General features: G+C 46.7%; 1 protein-coding gene across 6 annotated transcripts in view; it reads left to right on the forward strand.

Annotated features, from left to right (window-relative positions):
* Positions 1 to 17,810, forward strand: part of LDB3 (LIM domain binding 3) — a 60,248-nt gene extending 42,438 nt beyond the window's left edge. For all 6 annotated transcript variants that reach the window (XM_046655016.1, XM_046655019.1, XM_046655017.1 and 3 more), the window contains 5 exons: positions 2,065 to 2,488; positions 3,708 to 3,888; positions 4,492 to 4,612; positions 9,635 to 9,750; positions 14,772 to 17,810. In XM_046655016.1, coding sequence (XP_046510972.1) covers positions 2,065 to 2,488; positions 3,708 to 3,888; positions 4,492 to 4,612; positions 9,635 to 9,750; positions 14,772 to 14,861 — 932 coding nt within the window. In that variant the 3' untranslated portion in view covers positions 14,862 to 17,810. The remainder of the gene's footprint in view (positions 1 to 2,064; positions 2,489 to 3,707; positions 3,889 to 4,491; positions 4,613 to 9,634; positions 9,751 to 14,771) is intronic.
* The last annotated feature ends 9,809 nt before the right edge of the window (positions 17,811 to 27,619 follow it).

Raw genomic sequence — 27,619 nt, forward strand, 5'->3', positions numbered from 1 at the left:
CAGTCCCGGTTTATCTGCTTTTAGGGTGTCACATCTCCCACTCCTCCCTCCCACATCCCACAGTCTACCTGGACTGGGCTCCCCCAGGTGCCCCCCAGGCTGTTCGATGAGCTGACAGTTCATCCCGACCCTGAGACGCAGGAGTCACTTGCCTCACCATCCTCGCTACCATTTAGTGACATGCACACTGTGCAGGTACTAGGCTAAGCACTTTATATTTCTTATCTCCCTTAATCCTCATAACAACCCGGTGAGGTCTTAAGAATCATTGCCATTTTTAGACAAGGAAATTCAGGCCCAGAGATGTTAAGGAACTTGCCCAAGGACACACAGCCAGGATACAGGAGAGCTGAGACCTGAACCCAGGGCTCTTAATGGCTGTGCCATGTGCCAGAGCACAGGGCCTCCTCCATGTTGACAGTTACTCAGTGCACCAAGATTTTCTGGAAATTGGACTTGTGTTCTTTACAGAGGCAGCTTGGCGTGATAGAAAGAATAGTTTTGGAAATGTGCTCTGCCACTTACTGGCTCTGTCTGAGCCGTGGTGACCTCAACCATGAAGGGGACTAACTCAGATGATGTGTTATGTGCCTGGTCTACCTCCTCACTAAGTGGGAAGAAGATTCCTTGTGAAGAGGGTTGTACTTTTGGAGGCCAACATCACTGCCAGGATGGCCCCAGGGCAGGACTGGGAGGTTTTACCCCTTGGGCTTTCCATAACATGGGCCTGGTCCCTACCCACCCGCAGCGCAGGGGTTTCCATGACACCCAGCTCTAAGGACCGGTCATCTGGGAGGAGGAGGTACAGAGTTGGAGCAGCAGGCCACAAGTCCTCCAGGGTGATCCAGGGCAACCAGGTGGGAGAGACCAGAGGCCAGGCCAGGGCCTTTAGCCTGAGAAAGGCCCGCCCTTCCAGGCTGGAGCCCGGTGGGGGCTGCCTTAGCACCCCTGAGCACAGTCCGTCCACCCAGGCCAGGCTCAGGGATGGGGAGGGAGGCTGTCCGGACCTGCTTCTTGGGGTGGAGGGTATGAGCCCTCTTTCCAGAGGAGCAGACTGTGGGCTGAGGTGAAGCTTCTGGAAGCTCTCTCGCTGGGAGAGGAGGCGGCTGGACGGTGTGTGCAGGACACACGCCACTGGGTCTGCCCCCGCTGGTTCTGTGGTGGAGGCAGGAGAGCACTAAGAAACCGGGGTTTTGGGGGCCCAGCCTCAGAGGCCTTTCTCCTGTCACCCCAAAAAGCTTCTAAGCTTTCAGTGAACTGAAGGAGGGCGTTCCAGAAGTGGGCGGCGCCTTCTCTTTCTACACTCTGACTGCCTTGGGAACCTCTACGCGGTCACTCCGCAGCACTCTCCCATTCCACCAAAGTGATGTGGGGGGCACGGGGCCCCAGAAGCAGTGCAACCTGGGCCGTGTCGCCCCAGCATCTCTGCCCAGGCTCCCTCTGAACGACTCCTTCAAGACCCCCCACTCTAATCAAACCTAGGTGGAATTTCCCCCCAACACAAATCAAGCCAAGCTCTTTTTCAAGAAAACGATCGTAGCTAAACCTGAAAACCCACTGCCATCTGCTTTGTCCCAAAGAGGAGATTAGGTCCAGGTTCAGCAGATGCACCCCATTGCGGTGTTTCAGATGCCAAATCACTGGTCAGAGTGCCACCAAAAGCATGTCCCAGTCAAGGCCAGGCTTACCCACGCCTACCCTCTTCCCTCTTGCCCAGCGGACCCAGACAGACGTGAGCCCTGCCTGGCGCCCCACCCCCACCCCGTCTTGTGTAGGCCCCTGGTGGCCCAGGCCTGGCTGAGCCCCACCCCGCACAGCTGCAGATATTTATAGCTGTGTCCCTCTGCCAGCCCCGTGCAAGCTCCCGAGGGCTCCGCTCCCACTGCTCTTTAGCTCCCTCGGCTCCCATTCAAATCTGGGGCATCAGGAGGTTCAGGAACACGTCTCCCATAAAAAGGGCTCTGTACTGCTCTATGTTAAAGTCACCTTTCTCCGGCTGAGGCGGGGGAAGTTGGGGGAAATGAATTCCTGACACAGTTTTCTTTGGATATTTTTGGCTTGCAGTGCCTGCGGCTACCTACAGCCCTTCCCCGGGGGCCAATTACAGCCCGACTCCCTATACCCCCTCTCCTGCCCCTGCCTACACCCCCTCACCTGCCCCCACTTACTCCTCCTCTCCGGCCCCAGCCTATACCCCCTCGCCTGCCCCAAGCTATAACCCTGCCCCCTCGGCCACCTACAGCGGGGGCCCTTCGGAGTCTGCCAGCCGCCCCCCGTGGGTGACAGACGACAGCTTCTCGCAGAAGTTTGCCCCTGGCAAGAGCACCACCTCCATCAGCAAGCAGACCCTCCCCCGAGGGGCCCCTGCCTACACCCCGACGACGGGCCCCCAAGTGTCCCCCCTTGCCAGGGGCACCGTCCAGAGGGCCGAGCGCTTCCCAGCCAGCAGCCGGACTCCGCTCTGTGGCCACTGCAACAGCATCATCCGGTATGGTCCAGCTGGGCCCCTGAGGTGGAGTGCTGGGAGGCGGGGTTGCAGGGGGCTTGCCCGCTGTCTGGGCCCTGCAGGGGGGCAGGGGAGATGGGGGCCAGGGAGCGGGAGAAGGCCGCGTGCAGGGCAGCCTCAGGTCCCTCGGGCTCGTCCTCTGGTCTCACCCTCTCTGAGCTTTAGCTGCCATACCTGTGTGACACCCACTTCCCTGGGGAGGTGGGAGGATTCCAGAGTGCCTGGTGCCAGGACCGCCCCCTTGGGCGAAGGCCGGGTTCTAAGAATCCCAGTCTTGTCAGTAGGTTTATTGGGCATGTCGCAAGCTAGCTGACGGTGCTAGTTTTGACCCAGCTGTCCTGTAGGGTTGCTTCTGGGTCTTTCCACAGACAGGCCTGTGCTGCTCAGGGCTATATGGTGGGCATCTGTCTCACTGAAATGGAAACGAGTCATTTCACGCTCAGAACTCAGGGATCATGGCGGGTGCTTGTCTGAATCTAGTATGTTTATAGCATGTGTCTGGGGTGGGGGATGTCAAGTGAGCTTGTATCTATGAAAAATACACTTTTATTTAAAAATAAAGTAGTACATACTCGTTAGAGAAGAATTAGAAACTTCAGAAAAGTGAAAATTAAAATATAAACTATTTCCTTGTAGTCCTACTGTTCTGACTACTGATCTGGAACGAGGCTACCCAAGTTTGTGTCCTGGGTCTACCCTACTGACCTGTGGCCTTGAACAACTTACTTAACCTCTCTGTGCCTCAGTTTCCTAACCTGAAAATGGGTATCATAATAGTACCTGCTTCATAGGATTGTTTTGAGAAATTTTAAGCTTATTAAACAAGTTAATAAATGCGCATTTCTTCTTGAATGGTACCTGGCACAGACTACGCACTTAATAAATATTAGCCATCAGCACCGTCATCACTGCCCTTCTTATTCTAATTATTAGTAGTCAACTGAATGGCTAGTCGGTAATGCGCTTCCCCAGTCCCTACTGGTGGATGTTTGAGTTGCTTCCCCGTTTCTCTTTGTTCTAAGTGATGTAACAATGAATATCTTTTTGCACAGAGTTTTATCTAAATTTCACATTATTTCATTAGAACAGTAGCAAAAGTCAGGTTTATTGGGTCAAAGTATGACTATTGTTGGGAGTCTTGAAATATCTGGTCTCAAGCTTTTGGAGCCGCCTTAGTGGGTGCTATGTTCTGCTTCCCTAGGGGCCCCTTTCTGGTAGCCATGGGCCGCTCCTGGCACCCGGAAGAGTTCACCTGTGCCTACTGCAAGACCTCCCTGGCGGACGTGTGCTTTGTGGAGGAGCAGAACAACGTTTACTGCGAGCGGTGTTATGAGCAGTTTTTTGCCCCAATCTGTGCCAAGTGCAACACCAAAATCATGGGGGTAAGTGAGCAGCCTCCCTCTCCTCTGACCCTTCCCTTTTCCCTCAACCAGTCTCTCCCCGCTCCCCAAGATTGTGGAGGTCCCACTGGGGAGCCAAGAAGTTGCTGCTAACAGAAAGAGAACAAGTCCGTGTCTATGCTAGAAGGGAGTTGCTTTGCCGCCAATGAACTAGGGAGAGCGAGAAATGATTACGTGCCTGGGCCACATAGCTTGAAGTGGTGGCGGATGGAGCTTCTGCCCAGCGAGTTATCGCTTCATAGCCTGACCTCCCCGTGCACCTGCACGTGGCCTTGACCTTCCGTGCCCCTTTGATAAAATGGCAGTAACAAGCAGTACCTCCCTCCCAGGTTTGATGGGAAGGTTAAGCGTCACAGCTTATGGAAGCACACCCAGAACCTGGCAGCCAGCAACACAGCGTGAGGGAGCCCCTCGTCTGCCCGACCTGGGCCTTTCCTCAGCCTGTCCAAGGCCCTCTTCCTGGGCTCTCCTGCCCTGCTCCCCTATAGGATGCGCCAGCAGAGGCCGGGGCTTGGGGGGGAAGTCAAGCCCAGCTCCCTCTCTCCCCTGGACTCTCCTGTCCTGAGCTGAGGCTCATTCCCCCAGGAAGTGATGCACGCCCTGAGACAGACGTGGCACACCACCTGCTTCGTCTGTGCAGCCTGCAAGAAGCCCTTCGGGAACAGCCTCTTCCACATGGAAGACGGGGAGCCCTACTGCGAGAAGGGTAGGACAGTGGGGCTGTGGGGGGACCCCACAGTCTGGGAGAAGGGGGCGGGCACCGGGAACTCCTGCTTGTGTCTGCTCACATCGAACCGGCAGGAGCCTCCACATGGCAGAATCATGCTTTCTTGGGGGTGATGGGGGGCGGGTGTGTAGGTTCCTTTTTCACACATTCAATCTGTGCTCCCTTCTTGGCACCAAATATGTGGATTACAAGTTGGCATCTTGTCACCACTGGGGAGACCTTTCCGTTGACTTCGAGTTGGAGACCACAAGGTCTAATCTGAAAAGGCTTTGCCTCTGGGCTTCATCCAGGGTTCTGTTCCAGGCTCCACCTCAGGCTGGCTTTGAACCCCTGAGTGAGTTACTAAACTTCTCTGAGCCTCGCTTTTCCCGTCTGTAAAAGGGGGAAATGCCTCACAGAGCTGTGGGGAGGATTGAACGAGAGAAAGTGGGTGAAGCAGCAAACACGTGAACATCCCCCACCCCGTGCTCCTTTGAAGCCCCTTCAGAATCTGTGGTCTCTGTCTGAATTCAGAGTTGCTCTGTTCCCCAAAATGCTATAGGTTGTCTTAAAACTTGGAGTAAATCATGAATCTGAAGGAGAAGCACTTTATTAGAGTTGGGTGTCCTGGCTAACTGGCCATTCACTTACTCCCCCCCTCACTCATCACTTGTTCACTCATTTCCTCATTTATTCATAGCCTGCCTCTTTCAGACCAGGATTTGAGGCAGGTTCCAACAGAGGTCACACAGAAATGAAGGTTAAGACAATAGAACCAGAAAGTCAGCACCAAGTAGACGAGGGAAAAGCAAGCATGCTGATTATGAGGAATAACAGAGCAGCAGTGATGGGGAGGCAAATTTGAGGGCAAAAAGAGAAACACAGTAAGTTAGTTTACTTTAAAACCAGAAAGAAAACATCCCAGTTCCTAAGCAAAACAAAATAAAATCTCTTTCCCCTGACAATAAATTATAAAAGACATTTCTTGAGTTCTTATATGCTGGTGAATTCTCTTTCCAGCTCTGAAGTTAATTGGATGACTTAGTCAGTCTGTGCCTCAGTTTCCCTATCTGTAAAAAGCAGATAACACCTGTCTTTTCCTTTCTTAGAAGCATGTGGTGATAACTGGTAATTAATAAAAGTGCTGTTGTGCCAATACAAGTTGCTGTTATTAGTTGACTAAAAGCATTATAACTTTCGTAATTTGCGATAAGCCACAATTGGTGTCTGAGGCTAGCAAAGGAATGATCGATTTCCACTATCACCACTGCCCCTTTCCACAGTCACCCCCCAAAAAGACTGATGGACATTTGAGTTGCTTCCACTTCTTGGCTGTTGTGAATACTACTGCTATGAACACGGGTGTGCAAATACCTTCTCAAGACTCTGTTTTCAATCCTTTTGGGTATATGCCCAGAGGTAAGATTCCTGGATGAGTTGGTGGTTCTATTTTTGATTTTTGAGGAACCTCCTTGCTGTTTTCCATAGCAGTCGCACCATCTTGCATTCCCACCAACAGTGCACGGGGTTCCAACTTCTCTACATCTTTGCCCACGCTTGTTATTTTCTGTATTTTTGGAAGTAGCCATCCCAATGAGTGTGGGATGGTATCTCATTGTGGTACCTTGTCATCATTTTTATCAACAACTTGGAAGAAGACACGGAGGGAGGCTTGTCAAATCTGAGAAACCAGAATGATAGGATCTAGACCCAAAAAGATTTCAGTTGACTGTAATAATGAGCTGACACTTCTGTATAATGATATCTTGCATAGAAGAGAGGTAGAGGGTCAGCCTCTCATTGGTGGGCCTACACCTGAGCAGTGCCCAGGCCTGCTGGTGCATCGCGATCACCTGGGGAACTTTAAAGCTATAGAGAAGATAAATTCTCAGACCTATAGAAGCAGAATTTCATGGGGTGCCCCTCCCTGCCAGGTGATTCTGATATTCCGTTCGGTTTGGGAATCAAAGCGTGGTCCCAGAATTGGCAGCATCAGTGTCACCTGGAACTTGTTAGAAATGCAGATCTTCGGGCCCCACCCCAGCTCTGCTGAATCAGAAACTCTGAGGGGTGGGGCCCAGCAATCTGTGTTTTAATGAACCCTCCAGATGATTCTAACGTTTGAGAGCCTCTGCTTTAGTAAAGCACTAAGCCCTTTTTCAACACCGAGCATCTGTGCCTTGATGGATGTTAATCCTTTTACAATAGCAATAAAATCCATTAAATACAGGGTATGAATTCAACTTGCGGCATAAGACAGTCAAAGAAAATTATAAAGACCTAATAGGAGAAGTAAAGGAAGGAATAAATGAGGAACTAGATTGTGCTCCTGGTGGGCAAGGCCCATGAACAAACTTAATTCGATACCAATTACATTCTCTTTTTGTAGAATGAATGAGGAAAAAAATCAGCTTTTTTTTTTCTTTTACTGTATTAGGGTCAGACCTGTGCTACCAAATTTTAAAACAAAGCGGCAATTCTCCAGATCATACAGAATCAAGTTTAAAACAGAAAAATCAATCGGTAGGCAAGACTAGACATTGCAAAAATAAATTCAAGCCATTGTAAGAGCTTAATCTGTGAAAAACCATAGGCTGCACAGCAGGAGAAGGAAGCACTATTTAATAAGGTTTTTTGGAACCATTTCTTTGTTTGTCCATTCATCATTTAGCCATCAAATGTGTGAGACTTCCTGTGAAAGGCACTGAGCATAGAGGAGGGGGTCTCTGCCCTCGAAAGCCTCAAGCAGACCCATCATCATGTGATATGCCGGCATGTAAATAGACAGTTAAGAGATATGAATGAATGAATGAAGGAATGAATGAATGCAGAGGGAGGGAAGCCCAGGAGAAGCCCTCAGGAAGCCCATCTCATCTGTCTTGGTTGGGGTTGGTGATGAGGACTTCCCAGAAGGAAGGCTGGGCCCAAAGGATTGCAGAGCTTCAGGTAGGCAAAGTGGGGAGGGTTTTCCGAGGCCAGGAACTGGTTCATACAGAGACAGGGAGGTCATAGAGAGGGTCTGGGGCACCTGGAGACGACTGGGAGTAACGAGAGAGAAGTGGGGTGCGGGGTTTGCCCTACAGTGGACATGGGTTAGCCTATAGTCCTGTTCTCAGCCCACACTGGTAAGTTCCTACTGACCACAGAGTGAACGGTAAACCTATTGAAACTTTCTAAATGAAGCAGAATAATGTTTTCCTAGCTCTGGTGAGGTGACAGACTTCTGCCTCCTGAAGAAATTAAGTATTCCGTGAGAGACAGATTAATGGACTGCAATTTATGTAAACGCATTTGCATGACAAACTGTAATTAAACCCCAAAGGGGAAATCATGTGTTGGAGAAAATATGCAAGAGATAGAACTTATCAAAGCTCACTGGGAAATAGATAAGAGGAGAGCATGCAGTCCTGGAAAAAGGCTGAACTTTGGAGTCCTCCAGGCTCCTCACCGCTTCTGTGATGGTACCTTGACAGCCAGGTTCCTTGACTTTACAATGGCAATAATGCTTCTTCGCAGAGCTGCTGTGAAGATTAAACAAGAAACATAGAAAGGCACTAATACTGGCCTGGCACATAGTAGGCACTCATGTCACGTTCACTTCCCTCTTTTCATCATTCAAAGTAAGAGCCAACATTTTTGAGTATTTGTGCCAAGTATTTCACATACAGGCTCTTATTTACTCTGTATAACCCCATGAGTTAGGTACTATAGTTATTCCCATTATTTAGATGGGAAAGTTGAGGCATTGAGAAGTTAGGCAACTTGCCCCAGGTTTGGACAATTTCTTAGGAGAGCTGGGATTTGAACCCAGCTCTGTCTTTCTTTAGAACCCAAGTTCATAACCCCCATGGCACCTGCCTCTCGGCACGTGGTGAGACAGTGAAGGGGCACGCTGTCCACGAGGAGATCTGAGCAGAGACTCACTGTAAGAAAAAACCCGCTGTGGCAGAGCTGTGGAGAGCCAAGTACGTTTCTGGGGGCGTGAAGGCTTTGTAAAAGGCATCGAGCTTCTCTCAAAGAATCTGAACGAGTTCTAGAGGGAGTGCAGTAGAAATGCTGCCCCCATGACCCAGAGAGGACAGCTCTTGTCCGGGAGAAGCATGGGACCTGGCCCCTGGGTCTCAGCCGTGTGACTCTGGCTATGCCCTTCACTTCTTGGAGCCTCGGTTTCCTCATCCACAAAATAAAACAAAACAGAAAAACAGTAATAGTTCAGTCTCCGAGGAATTTTGCAAAAACTAAGTTCATTCATTGATTTATTTTTTTATTGGTTCATCCATTCGCTCATTCATTCAACACATATGTGCTGGGTACTGACTTGTGCACCAGGCACTGCACTGGGAGTACAAAGAAAACTAATACATAGACCTTGACGTCGAGATACTGGTAAATAATACCATCTACATGAGAATGCTTGGTAAACTGTAAAGCAGGATACAAATAATAATTGGTATTATTATCTCCTTGGCTGGGGGAGTCGGCGATGCGTCCCGACAAAGTAGCTCAAATATTGTTTCTAGTAGTGAAAATCTGTTGTCAGCACAATTGCCCAGTGACAGAAGAATGGCCAAGCAAAGACCATTCTATGACTCTTAAAAGTGTTATGGGTTCTCCTTCTTCCAAAATAAGCATAGCTGCTGGGAAATTTGAATCTTTTTTCTTTTTTGGGATTAGTCTGTTTGGACTACAAGAGGTGACAGGGACAGAGGCCAAGATCACTCTGCAGAAGGTTAACGACAGTTCCAGAAAGTGTTTGCCAATCAAACCAGCGCAGGGTAGTGACGGTTTTGTCACTACTAGTGAATCTGCACGACCTCAGTGCAAATTATTGGAAAAGGAAATTTAAAACACCACTCACATAACTGAGTATTTTGTCTGTAGGATGACAAATAACCAGTTAGTTTTCACCCACTGTCCCAAGCCTAGTGATTTGGGGGGTTGTCCTGGCGCTGGGTCCATGTGGCCAGGACGTTCCTCCCAGCCTGCCTGGCGGCCGGGTCTTCACTCTGCCTTTCATTTCAGACTACATCAATCTATTCAGCACCAAGTGTCATGGCTGCGATTTCCCTGTGGAGGCCGGTGACAAGTTTATCGAAGCTCTGGGACACACCTGGCATGACACCTGCTTCATTTGCGCAGTATGTTTTTAGCCTGGGGTTCTGACTTCCTGAGAGGGGGCAGGAGGGACCAAGGCGGGCCAGAGACCAACCCTCTACATCCCTTTCAGCTCTGGCATCCTGATATTCTGATCTGTTTTAAATGCTGGCAAATACAATGATGCCTTGATATGTCACAGTCAAGCCAAGTTTTATTACTAATAATTTATCAACCATTGTGGCTTTGTCACTTTCCGTTTCATGAAGGACAACAGCAGAATGTCCCAGGATCTGGGAAACCAGCAACTTTCCTCACCAGCGATGCTCTCAATAGGTGGGATCAGCCAGTGACACTGGGGTTTAAATAGGGGGTGGCTTCCTATGGTTATAGATTGTTTTAAATATGATGAAATGATTCAAGGGTTTTCCCCCCGATTTTCACCAGAAACACTAGATCAGAGCATATTGACTAATCCTATGAGAAGCTGAGATAAGGTTTCTTTTGATAGAACCTTTCGAAAGCAGAACTGAGTATCATTTCATTTTCCTAAATGGTCCTGTTCTTGATATATTGTTGCCAGGAGATAAGCCTTAGATTAACTATTAACCATGTGCAGTTTCTTTCTGCTCAACAGCCCGGTCATTTCCACCATGAGATTGGCATTTTCCTTCTGAGGGCTTTGGGTTGGGGTCGGGGCACAGCAATGAGCCCACTGACGTTTCGACTCTGCAGTCGAGTTAGAAATAGTCATCTCTGATGAGGCCCTGTAAGGTGAGACTGTAATGGACTGAGCTGTATTTGGGAAAATTAATGTGCTACTACTACTATTATTATTATTATTACTATTATTTTTAACCAGAGCTGCTCAAGGTAAATTTGGGGAATGTATGAAAGATCTGTATAGTTTAAACTTGAGTAATTTTTATAAACTTATGACACAGGACAACCCTAGTCATAAAGTTTACTGCAACACACTTCAGGTTTCACACTTCATTTCTATACGCCTCCCCCCAACTTGTGGGTGTGTTGTATTTATTCTGTGTATTAGTTTGCTAGGACTGCCATAACAAAGTACCACAAACTGATGGCTTCTACAACAGAAATTTATTCTCTCACAGCTGTGGGGGCCAGAAGTCCAAAATCAAGGTGTCAGCAGGGCCATGCTCTCCCTCCCAGCTTCTGGGAGCTGCCAGCAGTCCGTGGTGTCTCTTGGCTTGGAGCTGTGTAACTCCAGTGTCTGCCTTCATCGTCACAGGGCTGTCCTGTGTGTGTCTTCACGTGGCCTTCTCCTCTGTGTCTCTCTGTGTGCTTCTCCTCTTCCTATAGGGACATTGGTCATATTGGATTAAGGGCCCACCTTACTCCAGTACGACCTCATCTTAACTCACATCTTCATTACATCCGCAAAGATTCTATTTCCAAATAAGGTCGCTGCTGAGTCCCTGTGCTGAGTAGGCAGGAGGTACTGGGGTTTAGGACTCTGGCGTATGAATTTGGTGGGGGTCACAATTCAATCCATAGCACTCTGATTTTTCAGCTCTTTGAACAGATTCTCTAGTTGCCTTTTAGGGGCCTTAACTACATCAGGGCCTCCCCTCCAAAAAGGGACAACGATATAAATATTCTGGCTTTAGGATTGTCCTCTGCAGAGCCACAGCTCAGCAAGGCACAGCATAGGGCTCTCTGACCCTTACATTCAAGCCGTGGCTTGTCTGATCCAAAGATGCTGCCTGCACAGCTAGTTACCCAACTTCTAGAAGGATCCAAGAGTCTTGGAGAAAGTCCAGGGAAGACAGTGGCACAGAAGGCCTGTTCTCCGAGGGCAGGCTCATGAGAGATCTGTGTTGCGTGCAGAGAGAAGTATGGCAAAGGAGAGCGTGGGTCTGCGCCCTCAAGCCTGCTGTGTTTGGCTGAGAGTCACGATGGTACAAGTCCTGGAGAGAGACCAGAGGAAGCAGTAAAGCTTGGGGTTGTTCAGGCTGAGATTACAAATAAGTTCCAGCCAGGTGTGAGACCCAGAGCGTTGCCCAAAGAAACCAGGGAGGTCCCATCCTTCAGAGAATCGGCATGGAGAATGCTTACATCTTCCCTCAAATTAGCCGTGTGTGGCACTCACTGCCCCATTAAGATATTTCAAAACAGAACTTGGTTTAATTTTGGGAAGGCAATCTTTTGATGGGAAAACTTTGAGGGCTTTTTTTTTTTGTTCTCTTTCCATCACTTTATATTTTCAGATCACTTCTAATGAGCATATATTTTTAAAAAAAAGAGTAAGAAAGGAAGATCAGGACCAGCTCTCCCAGCTGATGTGCTGTTTTCCCATCAGTTACATCTCAGGAGAGCACATACTTTAGACTATTTCAATTTACCAAACATTCCTTGAGTTTGGGGAATACGGGAGGATCCCAGAACAAATCTCCACCCTCAAGGAATTTAGAATCTTGAAAGGAAAACAAAGCTGACATATATGAGCAGTTAAAGAGCGGACAAGAGAGCATCTCTGAAGTACCAGGCATATGAAATGGAGACACGGAAGGGCAGTGTGGGTTGGGGTGAGGGTTAAGCTCCTGTCCGGCTTTGGCACTTGAGTTCCAATGGAAAGGATTTGGGTCCTACCAATCCAGCAGGGGAGAGATGTCTTACTGGCCTCTCTTTTCCTCTAAGTCTAGTTGGTTTCCAGCCCTTCCCTATTGGTGTGGGTATCAGGAGAGGATGGGTGGTGGTGTAACTTTTGTGAGCAGTTAGAGGGGCTGCTGCAGCTAGCCTATTTCAGTGCCTTCCACTCTGTAGGGTCAGCGCTGTCCATGGCCATCACACCTTCCCAGCCAGGCCCTGATGCCACTTGACCACAGAGCCTGGGGGCTGGACCATCCTGCTGTGTCCCTGTGCTGGGTAGGCTGGAGGCCTCCTCCACCATGAACCCGACTTGCATCCCTTCTGCAGTCTCCTGGCCCAAGACACAGCATGCCTCCCTATGACGGTTCCTGCCCTCAGCCCCATCTTATCAATGAGCCACCTCTGAGGCTCTGGCCCTTCCTCACTCCTTGGTCCTCAGTGCCCTGGCACCCTTTCCAGCCTGACTCATCCCAAAGTTGTAGAATGAACCAGCACTGTCCCAGACCAGGCAGGGTCTCCTGGCCAGAGCCCCAGATGTTGACAGGCTGCTCCTTGCCAACTTGCTCCAGAGCTGCCTTTCTGTCTCCCTTGAAACCCGTCCTCATCAGTTGGATCTTGGATGCCACCTTCTTGGACTTGTCTCCAATTTGTCCCAGCAGCTTGAGGCCACTACAAGAGCCTGGTTACACTCAACATCCCTGCATCCACTTGGGATGTTTTTGGACACTTTTTCAGGTCACTGGCTTCCAGGACCTATTGGCGGCCCTGTGTGATCCCAAGTACAACATCCTCAACTGGCCATCAGGGCCTTGCACATGGAGCCACCATGATGCCACTTTTCTTTCCAACTCTGTTGAAGTGGACACATGCTCACTGACCCAAGGTCTTCTCAGGAGGATGATTCTCTATCCTCACGCCTACCTGTTCATGAGAACTCCATCTGCACTACTTCCATGGTCAGAGTCCTGGACGTGGCCCCCAATTCTGCTCCCCATTAGGGATCCTCAGTGCCCTTTCTGGGGCTGGGGCCCACCCCAGCCAATGTGACTTCCCAATTGACTCTGACCGTTGACATTTTGCCCACCCAGGGCCGGCCTACATATTGGTAGTCCAACAAACTCAGAGGGCTACCTCTGTACAAGTCCGTCCGTAAGCCCAGAACAATTTCAAGTAAACATAGCCCCTCTCTGCTGTGGGGTGTGGGAAAAATTAGCATAGAACTGGAGTCTTGCAGACCTAGATAGACATGGATTTCCAGCTTTACAACTTAGTGGGTCTGTGACTTAAGCAAGACTCTTGGGCTCTCTGAGCCTCAGTTTTTCAACTGTGAAATAGGGAAAAGTCATACCTACCCCCTGAGGTTTCCGTGAGAAGTAAATGAGATTGTGTATCTACAGCGTCTGACATCCTGCCTGACCCACAGTAACCTCCTCAGATATTCCTTAGCTCGCTTCCGTGATTTCTCCATCTTCAGACTGCGTTCATATGTTGTCATCATGGGGATATATAATTTCGCCTCTGTTTTTTTTTCTCATAGAATATTTCCCTGCATTCATTTTTCCATATTTGATTTCTTATTTTCGTGGTGGCCTTCTGTTGGAAAAATATACCATAAAAAATTTACTTAATCATCCTCCTATTGAGAGAAATATAAGTAGTTTTCAGTTTTTAGTTGAGTACACATTGCTTTCTTGTTCTGTGCAGTAGTTTCTGCAAGATGGAATTGTCCAGAGTGGTGTTACCGGGTATGGGGTGGGCACATCCTTCTGGCTCCTCCTCAGGGTTGCCACATCCCTTACAAACTGAGTTGAGTCATGTGTCCCCAGCAGTGCACGAGTAGGCCTGATTCCCTTTTGGCATTGCTGACTTCTGATCAATTACATTTTCTTCCCCACTTTCTGGCTACATTCTTGTAAGGTTAAAGGTGACAAGCCATTGAGTTTGTTTGCTTTATTTATTTTGATAGATTCACAGATAGGTGTCTAGTGGTATCTCATGGAGGTTTTCTTTTTCCTATAATTATTAGCAAGGATAGTTTTTTCTGACGTGATTGTTAGTTTACTAATGGTATTTCTTTACGTATTTATCCTCTCAGTGGATATTGATTGGTGAACTTGTCTTGGTTCCTTATAAATTTTGGAGAGCGTCAATTGGTCCTCTTCATTGTGTATATTTTCTCTATCCCATTAGATTTAATTAATTTAAGTCAATTTGAGTTTTCTTCCACGTTCCTCTTTGGGAGTTTTAAATTTTATATGGTTCAACCCATCTCCTCTAATCTTCAGTCGTGAAGAATTTGTAGTGGGGAGAAACAGCCTGTTGTCTTTTCTCCCGTCTGCAGGTGAGGGTGCTTTGTCTTACAGGGGTGACTGAAATCTTTTGCTCAGGTCCCCCTGCCTCATGGGCTATGAGGGCCCATCTCACGCCGGTCTGTTCTCTGCCCCAGGTCTGCCACGTGAATCTGGAGGGGCAGCCGTTCTACTCCAAGAAAGACAAACCGCTGTGCAAGAAGCACGCGCACGCCATCCACGTGTAGGGAGCCCAGGGCGTCGGATGCGGACAGGCTGCGAGCTGCTCCTGCTGCTGGCAACAAAGGATTCAAGGAGGCTGGTGTTTCTTTTGAGGGGAAAGAGGGAAGACAGGAAGCGACGGAGCCCTTTTGAAGTATAATTTTAGTCCTTTCTTCTGCACTCAGATCATGTATTTGCATAGTTCAGACTAGGAGCCAAATGAAGATTCCTAAACCAAGCTAGTAATTAATCCAAGACTGGAATTGTACTTCAAATGTTAAAGGACAGGAATCCAAGAACGCAAAAGTGAAAAACGAAAAGTCACTTTCCCGAAGGCGGACACTTCCCTGAGGTCCCCGGAGCAGAGACGGAGCTCAGAGCAGTTGTGGAGAATCTGGAGCGTCTGCGGAGTTCTTTCGAGCTCCTCTGGCAAACAAGCCAAGTGCCAACAGTCCTGGCTGCGGGGTATTTTTAGAGCCATAGCTGAGAGCTGGTTAGCTAAGACCGATTGGGCTTTCCTCACCAAAAAAGGAAGTGTTATTCCATGACTAGCGTCATGGCTACCTCTGCACATCAGACTTCAGGCCTTGAACAGACTCGAACATTCTAAAGGGAGCCCAGACATCCAAAGAGATGTCTTCCGGGAGCCGCTGGGCAATTGATGGGGCTTCGGGAAGGGCTGTGGCTCACACTGCAGATGGTTGAGCCAAGACGGGCTCTTCCGTTACCCTCTTTCAGTCGGAAACATTGCACTGTCCCCTGAAGGCTTCGCTCCTGTTGGAATTGCGGTGCGAAAGTGGAATTGGGTTTTTCCAGTTTTGCTTTGCTGTGTGTGAGAGGAGATTTTTACGACGACTCTGGGTTGTGTTTGGCCTTTGTTTTGCTTTGTGAGGTGCGTTAGCATGAGTGTCCCGTTTTGTGCATGCATTTCACTCCCAGGCCTATGACTGCTCACTTAGCGAGTCTTCCTTAGCACCCCTTCCCCCAACAGGCTTGGTGACCTGTGGGAAAGAAGAGAGAGGCAGTGTCTGAGACAGGATGGCAGAATAAATAAGTTGAGAACATGCCCAAGCTCCGGGTGGGGATGAAGATTACTTTCTGCCAACCTGAGCAAGAACACATGCGTTGGCAGGCCCTCCCACTCAGATCTGCAGCATCCTTCTCATATGTTCCTTTAAATCCAGCACGATTACGTACAAGTGTGTTGACTGCCGGAAGGAAAAGATGGACTGATAGACACTTATTCGCCATTTTGGCCAATATTTTGAGAATGGGTGAGCTCAGTTGACTTAGCAATTATTTAAGTATTTATTGAAATAGACTTGGGTCTTCAAACTTCTTTAAAATATTAGTGATAGCCTGAGTTAAGTAAGCATTTGAAAGCTGTTTGGTGATAGAAGCTTAGTTCCAGAGGCTGGAGATGGGGTCGTCTCCTTCCCTTGCAGGGAGCACGGTGGCGTGCTCATGGAGCCTGGCCTTGAGGCAGGCTGTGGGCGGCTGCCTCCCACCTGAGCACAGCACTGGGCACTCTTCCCGTCCACTGCTCCTCTCTCCTCACTCCTGTTTCGGATTTTCTCTTTGCACGTTTCACATGTTTTACGGGAATGCATTAGAACACTTTTTCTTCTGAGAACTGAGGCTTCCAGGGCACTGCCATTCTACTGAGTGCGTCCCTTCTCCCCGAGGGAGAAGGAAGCAGCTAGATGGGTCCCTAGCAGGAGGCCCATGTGTTTTTTCCAAGGGTGAAGCCACCACCATCCTCGGGGAGTGCCAGACGCTTTACCTTTGGAGCAATAAGGTGAACATAAAGCACGAGGCAGCAAAGTCTGCTGGGAGTGCCTGGAGGTCTTCCAGGAGTAGCAAACAAGTAACTCAGAGCATTCTGTTATTTTTGGAAAGTTCAAATATACAGGGGACAAGGAGGTTGCTGACTATACAGAAAGGCTCTAAGCAGATCTTCACTAAAACCCCCCCCAAAACAACCAACTATTAAATTAAATTATCAGGGACTGGTTTTGAGGGAAGGAAAAAAAAGTCCCCTAAAGTTTCCAAAATATCTTTTAAAAGGATTTACACACACACACATACACACAAACACGTATGATCACTAAAAAGCGTACAGTCAGTAAAAGGAAAAGTGAAATATCTCAAAGGACAACCTCGTCACAGTCATTTATTGAATCGGTGTTTCTACATCTTAGTGTAGCTTGTGAGGCACTCTTATTCACCAAAACGCAAAATAAACAAAAAAAATATTTTCAAGGTAGCAAGGAGAGGAGGTAGTTTTGAATACGGTTCCCTCGGTGTTTGTACGTTTGGCGTAGCGTCCGGGTTAAGGTTGTATCCGTTTCAAGTTAATACTGTGGATGTCCTATGACACCACACACAGTTTTTAAGCGTTCACGGTGGAGAATACACTTTGGATTTATAGTTCTTGTCTCTTAATTGTTGACATTTATTTAACATTTACAAACATTAACTTTTGGCAACTGAGTGACTTGTGTCTGCAGTGTTTGTGTTAGGAATCTAGCTTTTATAATGTTAACTTTTCAACCAAGGTATTCTTGCTTTGGGATTTTTTTTTTAAATTTTAAGATTTCATAAGTGGAATGTAGTGTGTTAGAGGTGTGCACAAAAATATTTTGCATGTCTTTTTTTTTTTTGGCCCGTGTGAATTCTACTTTTTAAGCAAAATAAAACCCCAAAAAGGATGTGCACATACAGATATTTCTGTGTAAAGTTTTTTCACGTGACACAAAACGTAGGTCATTTCTATGCGGCTGCAAATAAAAGCAGGAGACAAAACAAAATGCCCCATGGAGAAGAAATGCAACTCGCTCGTTCTGGTGGCTGTGTGGCCCAACGGTAGTTTAATTGCCTTGTTTAAACAGACGAAGATATGTGAATAATACAAATGTTTTGCATACAAAGCGAATTTACCAGGTAAATAAACTGAAGACTAAGTTTTGCCTTTTCTTTTTGGAAACGTTTATTTATTTAGCTACTTGGTGATTAAATATTTCAGATTTATTTATTTTTATTCTGCTCTTAATGGCTTCATTTCTAGAAAAGTTCCTATATTTTCTTCTGTATGTTTTGTTTTGAAATAAGCTCAAAGAAAAATCCTCTCCTGGCATTTTTTTAAATAAAGAAGGGCCTTCTGAGGGCGCTATGCTTAACAAAACAAATGCATTCTTTTTCAAGGTATTCTGTTCCTAGGCATTACTTGAAAAGAAAGAGAAAATTTCCATAATTTCTTTGATTTTTAACACCTGAATCAGATTTTGAAAGAGCTGTGCAATTACAAGCAGACATAAAATCTCATTATTTTAGTACTTTTTAAAGCTATGGCAATTTTTCAAATAGGTAATGGAGGAAAAAAAACGGCTCATAGAGTCATAGGTTCTAAAGTTGGAAGGAATCTAAGAGACCATCTGGGCATTTTCTAGATGTGGGAACCAAGGCCCCGAAAGGGAAAGTGGCTTCCCAGCGTACACAACCAGCGAGGGAGGCAGCTGGCTGCCGCGAAATAAACATGGACTTTGACATGTTAAGACCAAGGTTTACAGCAAAGCTGATCTAATACCACCTGAGTGGAGAGAGTGTCTCTCAGCTTGCCTATCTACCTGAAAATGAAGGTCTCAACACCTGCCTCACAGGCATATTTTGAGAACCAAACGCAATAACTTCTGGAAGAAAATTACCATACCAATGTTAGTTATTATTATCATCACCAAGAGAGTCGAGTCAGAACTTAAGGCCCTCACTCCTGCTTCACTGTCTTAACTCTTCCAACTTGTCCATCCAGAAAAAATACAGTGAAAAGACCAGCAGCCAGAATAAATATTACACAAATTGTCCAGGAATATAAACCACATGGATCAGAATTTGGTATAATTATAGCAAAACTTGAGCCCTCTTCACTGAGGACTTGTGGACAGAATAAAAAGTGTTTGTTCATTTGCCCATTCATTCATTCTTACAACAAGTATTTATTAAGCACCTACTATGTGCCAGGCTCTGCCCTGGACACTGGGAACATGATAGTGAATAAACAAGACAAAAAAACACTGTTGTCGTGGAACTTAGATTCTAGTGGTTTAGAATCAGCCAAACAAGATAAATAACTAAATTATGTTGGATTAGTTCTGAGGAGAAATGTTTAGACTATTTAAAGTCTAACACTGGCATTCAGCTGGACTCAGGCTCATTAATGGTGAAGATGTGGCATGAAGAATGGGTTTTAGATCAAATGTTAGGAAATAGCTGTATATGCTACTCATGGAGAGATTCACAATACACGTGTGTGAGCTGGGTGAGTACTCAGACCTCAGTAAGGGAATCTGTCACCTTATTTGAGCACAGAATATGAAACTCCAATTTGGAAAACACTGCCTGAAGTTTTGGTTTGGGTTTTTCGCGAACTCTAGCTTTCCCAGGGCAATCCTGACATCAAATAATCCTTCTTGATGTGCCACTCACATACTTATACCATTTCGACAACTTGGACGCTGTATCTTTTTGTTTTTATAAATAGCCTGTATGTTTAGAGCAGTTTTAGGTTCATGGCAAAATCAAGCGCAAGGTACGCAGATTTCCCGTGTACCCCTTGCCCCGACTCATGTCTGGCCTCGCCCACCATCAACATCCCCCACCAGAGTGGTACATTTATTACAATCAATGGGCGTCCACTGACACATCATTATCAATCCAGAGTCCTTGATTTACATTAGGGTTCAGTCTTCTTGTTGCACGTTCTGTGGGTTTGAACAAATGTATCATGACACGTATCCACCGTTACAATATCATACAGGGTGGGCCTGAGGATCCTCTGTGCTCTACTATTTGTCCCTCCCTCCCCCGTAACCCCTGATCTTTTCACTGTCTCCATAGTTTTGCCTTTTCCAGAACGTCACGTAGTAGGCATCATACAGCGTGTAGCCTTTTCAAATTGGCTTCTTGCACTTAGTAACATGCATTTAACTTCCCTTCCTGTCTTTTCATGGCTTGATAGCTCATTTCTTTTTTAGTGCTGAATAATATTCCAGCAGTGTATCTTTTCATTCCACAAACATGCACTGAGTAGCTAGGCTCTATGGTAGGGATGGAGGACGACAATACAGACAAGGTTCCTGCTTTCACAGAGCTTACACTTTAAAAGGAAGAGACGAGCAATAAACAAGCAATACATAATCCATATAATTTGAGAGAATGAGTGCTATGGGTCAATATAACAGAGCAATGTGTTGGGGGCTGGAGTAAGGTACTTTTGGTTTGGCGGTCAGAAAGGCCTGGGCCGAGGAGGTGACATTTGGACTGAGATCTGAAGGATGAGAGGAAACCAGCCATACCGAAGTTTGAGGCAGAGTGTTCCAGACAGTGGGGAAAATAAATGTGAAAGCTTTACGGGAACAATTTTGGCACGGTGAAGGCCCAGGGCTCGAGAGCAGAGGTAAAGAGAGGGCAGTAGGACAGGAGGTGGAGAGCACAGAGGGCCAGGTAGGCCACGGCAAGACCACACTAGACAGTGCCTCCAAAGGCCGGCCAATTGCAAAGAGAGAAAATAAATATTTGACTACAAGTAAAGAACCTCTCTCTTTTTTTTTTTAAGAACCTCACTTTCAATAGAAGAATGAGTGTTATTTTTCCTATAAGACTTTTCACTTGAACGAAATTTCCAAGCTGTGCATCAAGCAGTTCTGGACGAACATGGCGAAACGGTCAGGGTTAAATGCAGCTGTCCAGTCTGGGAAACAGTCTGTGTGCGTGTGGCACCAAACTGTTTTCTGAAATCTGGGAAACACAGACCCGTGCTTGCATGCACACCCGCACAAACTGCACACACACGTTGTGTTTTAATTAATTGGAATCATACTATACATACTGTTCTGAGATTTGCTTTCTTTTAAAAATGATGTATTTTTAAACTCAATGTCACCGTTTGATCCTACTTAAGCCTCTATAAAATACATATTAAATATTAAGATTATGAGTTAATCGATTTACGCACTTGTGGAATACATCCTGCCCGACAAATCAGAAATAGGTCCTGCCATTAATTTCGTCAAGGCAATCAACCACCTCTCTGAACCATTAGACATCTACACCTTCAGTGAAGACTTTGCTCTGCCGTCTCACCTGGACGTCCTCGCCCATCTCTAAGCTGGCCTGTCTTACTGGCTGGAGGAATGGCCCTATGTGTGTTCTTCCCATCCTTTGTGCTCCTACAGACCCTGCCCCTTTAGGCACAAAGACTGGTTCAAGAAGTAGGTTTTTGAACCAAACCAGAACCATCAGAACCTTCCCGAGATTTTGTCAAAACGGAGCTTGGAGAGAGAGAGAGTCTCTTCTCTCACTGGTGGCTGAGCACAGAGCGTAGTCCAAAGGCTGTCGTTCCCTCCCGTGTGGAGAACGTCTGTCTGCGACCGGAAAGAAGGAAGCCAATGGGCACTGAGAAGCAAAGATTAGAGATGAGGAGGAACAAGTGTTCCGCCAACATGAGGGCTCCTGGGGCTCGTCGTTCCCGAGGCTCCACGCCTCTTTCTTCCTTGGTTTGATGAAGTTCCCCTTGATCCCTGAGCTTGTCTAAACTTGGTTTCTGTCACTTGCAACCCTAAGAATCGCAACGAACACAATGCCCAATGCTGAACGCAGGATGCTGGGGGGACTTTAAGCCCCATAGTCAGCCACTCATCTTACCCATGCCATCCCATCTAAACAGACATACCAACAGAGTGTTCATTATTGTAAACAGTTTCGAGACAAATCCGCCAGTCCCGCTGCCCCAAGCCTCTCCTGGGCAGGAATTCGGGAGCCGTCACTGGCTGATTTACCAACCTGCTCCTCCTCTTGTATTATTCTTCCTTTGGGTGAATTGCAGGCACCACCCAGTCATTGAAACTAGAATTAATCTGGGAGTCATCCTAAGTGGCTTTCTTCTTCGACAACAGCTCTTTCTGACAGTTGATAATTAGCACAGGCTGCCACGTTTACTTCCTGAATCTGTCTTGAGTCTGTCTTCTCTCCATCCTCAGGAATTCTTCCTGCCTCCAAACAGCTCTCCTCTAGGTTATCTCACCAGCTTCCTGACGCACCCTGTTGTCTGCATTTTGCCCCCTACTGATCCTTAAGTCCATTCCCTATACTGCAGCAAGAGAGCTCTCTTCAGAAATAAATCTGACCACATGGTGCTGCTTGACACTCACAAATGCTTCCCATTATCCCCCCCGCAGAGCCCAAACTCACTGCATCCAAGACCCCACACACTAGGCCTCATGACTCTCTAGCCTCTCAGCCTGCTGTGGACCTACCTTCTTTTTTTCTTTTCTTTTTTTTGAGGAAGACTGGCCCTGAGCTAACATCTGTGCCCATCTTCCTCTACTTTATATGCGGGATGCCTACCACAGCACGGCTTGACAAGCAGTGTGTAGGTCCACACTCTGGATCCGAACCTGCAAACCCCGGGCTGATAAAGCAGAATGTGTGAACTTAACCGCTGTGCCATCGGGCCAGCCCTGGACCTCCCTTCTCAGAACATGACATCATCCTGGCCACTCTGGGTCAGCATTCTCTCCTCAGTCTCTCCACAACACTCTTGCATGTTCAGATTATTTAATAATTGACTGTTTACATATGTTTCTCTCTCTCTCTCTCCTTTTTTTTTGTTGGTGAGGAAGATTTGCTCTAAGCTAACATCCATCGCCAATCTTCCTGGTTTCTTTTTGGCTTGAGGAAGATTAGCCCTGAGCTGACATCTGTGCCCAGCTTCCTCTATTTTGTAGGTGGGACACTGCCACAGCATGGCTTCACAAGTGGTGTAGGTCTGTGCCTGGGATCCGAACCCCTGACCCCGAGGCCGCCAAAGTGGAGCATGCTGGACTTAAACACTATGCTATGAGGCTGGCCCTACATGTCTTTCTCACTTCTTTACACAGAAAGCAGCTACGAGGAACACATTTATGTGTTAGCCAAACACTGAAAAACTGAACGCTCCTCCACAGCAGTGTATGCATTGGATTACATTTTTTGTTTTATTCCATCTATAATTAGGCATTAGATTGGAGAGATTTCAAACTGAAATGACAAAAGGATGCCATCATAGTTCTTGCTTAGCTGGAAACTGAGTTTCTTTTTTTACAAACAAATTCTATTAAAAATCCAAAACGTTTTATTAAGTAAATTCTTACAGACTACCTTTCCATTTGCAAATCAGTTATCCCCTTATCTAACTCTAGTTCAAAGTCTATTTGATGCACAAAAGTAGGTATAAAGAGACTATTTCAGGGCCAGCCCCAGTTCCCTAGTGGTTAAGTTTGGCACATGCTTTGCTTCAGCAGCCTGGGTTCGGTTCCTGGGCGTGGACCTACACCATTCGTCTGTTAATGGCCATGCTGTGGTGGTGGCTCACATACAAAAAGAGGAAGATGGGCAGTGGATGTTAGCTCAGGGTGAATCTTCCTCAGCAAAGACAAAAAAAAAAAAAAGGGCTATTTCAAAATAGTTTTTAGATTCAGGGGAGAAGCCAGCTAATAGAGGTTTTATCTTTTACTTTTTTTTTTTCTGCTGAGGAAGATTTGTCCTGAGCTAACATCTGTGCCAATCTTCCTCTGTTTTTTAGTATGTGGGCTGCCAGCACAGCATGGCTACTAACAGAGCAGTGTAGGTCCACACCTGGGAACTGAACCTGGGTGGCCGAAATGGAGCATGCTGAACTTAACCACTAGGCCACCAGGGCAGGTCCCTTATCTTTTACTTCTAATGGAGCACTTGGGAATGCTAGAGGGTCCTAGCATTTGTGGGAGAAGGATTGGTGTAAGGCCTCCCCTGGTAGAGGCAGGAATGCACATAGTGAGGGTGATTCTATCCCACATGTAGTCTTTGCTATGGAGACCCCTGCAGTCTCCTTCCATACTTGTGACTTTCTGGTGAGCTCTGAGATAGGGAGGCACTGGAGAAAAGTAGGCACACATTGGAGAAGAACCTGATCCAGCCTGGGATAAAGGTGTTGTGAGGACATCTTTAAGAGTACAAATTTTAAACACAAAATGAATTACAAAACTGAGTATTCACTTAGAATGAGAAGAACCACAACAAATTACTGGAATTGTGGCTCTCTGGGTCTCTTGCTTCTGAAATCTCTTTAGGCAAGTCATCAGAAGAGCTCACCTAGGAACGCTCCCTGATTGCAACCTGACTTCCCCTCTCAGCCTAGAACATTCCAGCCATCCTCAGCATTCACGGGGACCTTTGAAAGTGAAGGACCCTGAAGCTTAAGCTTCCTTAGTTTCCTGGTAAAGCTACTCTGGACACAGGCCAGTAGAATAAAGGACACAGCCATTTGGGAATGCTGATTCCCTGCTCAGGCTCTGTGTTAGGAACTGGCACCATTTGTCCGGGGGTGTCTCCAGAACCAAGACCACAGGCCTTGGAGGTGGGAGAGTAAATCAGATCACTTAGTGAGGCGAGGCTTGAAACGGGCCCCTACTCTGCAGCTCGCACCTGCTGACAGGTGGCTACCTTCCTCCACCGCCTAGTTGAACTAACCCTATCTCACGGGCCCAGGTTTACGGGGAGCATAGCTGAGACAGTAAGGCAGCTGTTGAGTGCTATGATACTATTAGGATGGAGGTTCAGGAAGGGGACCAGGGTGTTGCAGAAGAAGCCCCAGGTAGTGGCTCAGACCTCAGGTAGGAATACCAGGTCCTTTGTGAGTTGCCTGGAATGATTCAAATGACCAGAATCATCTCTGAGCATGTAGATTCATAACCAGAATGTGTCTTTCGAAGAAAGAAGCTTTTCTGCATGCACCTTCTATGTGCCAAGCACAGTACTCGGTGCTTGATGAATCCTTTCTCACTGAATCTTCACGACCCTACCAGGTTGGGAAGCCAAAGGTCAGATAGGTTATATACCTTTCCCAAAAAGGTAAGATTCCCAGCTATGATTGTCTTCTCTCCAATAGGCACTTGCTGTGGAGTCCTGTCAGTTCAACAGTCTCAAAGTTCCTCTCCTTGGTGGAAACACTACGTTCTCTCCAAAGGACTGAGAGAAGACAGAGAGTTGAGTTCAGTTCCACAAACATTCCTGCAGCCTCTACTTTGAGCCAGGCCTAGTGCTAAGTAGCTCAGCATCGTGAATTCAGAGGCGAATGAGGCACAAGACCTGCCCTCACAGAACTCAGTCTGGTGGAAGAAATAGATAAGTTATGGCGTAATTTCATACCATATGGCAATAAATGTTTCTCCAACTTTTCTGCAAAGCAGACCTAAAAGCAAAGGACAATAAACAAGTGCCGTCTAGGGACTCTCTGCAATTGTGCAATTTTTTAAATAATCTTTTAACTAAAAAAAAAAAATGCCCCTTAAGTTATTTATTATTAGATAAAACCGATGCCCTGTAGAGGGTGCCTTATAACATCACATACTCCATGCTCAATGCTAGGTACCCTAGTTTGAGAAGCAGAAGGCAAGGTGAAGGAATGGACAGAAATAAGCTTGGGGTGCCACGGGACTACTCAGGAGGGACATAACTCAGCCTGGGAGTGGGCAGCGGAGGCTTTCCAGAGAAGGAAATTCCTGAGCGAAGGCTGGAATGAAGAACTGGAGCCTAGCCCAAGCTGAAGCAGAACTCATACCCTAATTACTGCAAGGCACTGGGCTGTATTTGAAGTAAGGCTCATTAAGAGTTTTACAGTTGTTTTCTTTCCCCTTCAACATAAACACCAGTGGACCAATCACTTTCTAGAAGGAAAAAGGAAAGGTAGCTAAAATTAATTGAGTGTGGACTCTATGCCAACTGTTTTCCATACACTGTTTATCCTCACGTCTGTCTCATTAGATTGATATTATTTACCCTCATTTTATAGATGAAGAAACTGGGATTCAGAGAGGTTGACAAACTCTGCCCAAGGTCAAAAATTAGGAAGTTCAGCCAGAATTCTGTCTCCAAAGTTGGTGTTGCTTAGCCTGTTTCTGAAGTGGGTGGCTGCAGCAACCAAGAAAACAGTGGCTTGGCTTCATGTTTCAAGGATGAAAGGAAAAAAAAACAGAGGGTTTCCATGAGTTCTTGTGCCGTCTCCTTTGGTTATGGAAAGTTCTGGAAAGGGACTTCTGGGCTACTCCTCTGGCTGGCATTGCTGAATCTGGCCTTGGAGAAGTAAGGGTTCACGGGCCATCCTTTGGGAGTGTCCATCGAGGTCTGCTTTATAGTTTATAATTTGCTGTAAACAGCTTACTGTTCCTAATTAAACCTGTATGATCATGCCTGAACTTTTAGGAAACGAGAGCTTCTTTTTATGGTTCTCTTCTCAGTGGTAAAACTAGAGCCGTCTTCGGCTCCACCAGCCTCCTTAACCTGTTGGGCCCGGCTTCCAAGACTCTGGACTGTAGTCTGGAGCTGAGCGGATGCTGGGGAAAGGCCTGGTAAAGGCCTGGGTGAAGGATTGCTGGGGATCGTGAGGCATCTCTTCCAGAGGGATGCTCTGTGATTCCATGTAGCAGGGCTCTAGGGCACCCCAAGCACAGATTCTCTGATGCCTTACACACTAGGATAGAAGGGAATCCAGATCTCTCGACTAAAATCTGCTGGCTGACAGTGATTTTCAAAGACACAGTTGCTCAAAATGACACCTTCCTCTCTCAGGACAGGGGCTGGATGAAACCCCCTTAGTTTGAAACTGGCGACAGAGAAATGCCCGGGTTCATGTATCTTAAATGTGATTTTTACTAATTGTGAAAGGAGTATGTGCTTATGGAATAAAATCTGAAAAACAGTGACATATAAACAGGAAGAAGAAAAAAGGAATCATGGTCCCACTGCCCGGAAACAACCACGATTAGCGTTTTGGCCAATTTTCTACCACTTAAAAAAAATTCATTGATTTTGTATTGTGGTAAGTACACTTCTTACATAACTGTGACTTTACAGCATGGCATAGCAACCCCCATCTCTGGTGTTCTACACGTTCAGAGAAACTCTTCTAGTAACGAACTATAGAAACGACCACTGGAAGTATGGTCTTTCCGCCATTTGCATGGAATGGTGAGAACAGAAACACCGGTTCAAGAGAAGGGCTCAGACTGTTCACGAGGCCTGAGCTGAGCAGGTCAGTCTGTGTCAGTGCTGTCCCACAGAACTATGAAGATGGAAATGTCCTTTATCTGTACTCTCCCAGTACGGGGGCCACTAGCCCCATGTGGCTACTGAGCACTTCCTGAGCCTAGACTAAGAAACCTAATTTTAACTAACTTAAAAATGACATAGCGAGACATGGCGAGTGGCTATTGTACTGGACAGCGCAGGTCTAACACAGAAGATTTATAAAAGAGTCACTTGCTGGTCTCAAAGTGTACGGTGGGCAGAGACTGAAAGTTGGCATTGAGAACACAGCACCGGTCATTTCAAATAAGGACGGAACTCAGAATATTGCTCAGTAACGACAAAGGCCACCCTAAGAAAAAGCATAGAGATGGGTTCACAATTAGTCTCTGAAAAGGAAGTCAGTCATTAGCTGCCTTCTGACATCCTAGCAATTAACCAGTGTTGGGAGAACAGGTCTCTCCAAGCAGGTGCCAAATAAATAGGAGATAAGAGACTATAAAAATGAAAAGCCTTTTGGTCTTTCATCACAGGATAATCCAGCGCATGTGAATTAATGGCAAAAGGCTCAATAATAGCTTTTGTGAGGAAATAGGAACAGTGTAGCAGGATATCCTTTTTCCGCACTAAAGCACCCAATTCTTTCAATTTTATATACAGCGGAAGCAATTAATTGTACTAGAAAGAA

This window comes from Equus quagga, chromosome 2, assembly GCF_021613505.1.
Source record: "Equus quagga isolate Etosha38 chromosome 2, UCLA_HA_Equagga_1.0, whole genome shotgun sequence".
Lineage (NCBI taxonomy): Eukaryota > Metazoa > Chordata > Mammalia > Perissodactyla > Equidae > Equus > Equus quagga.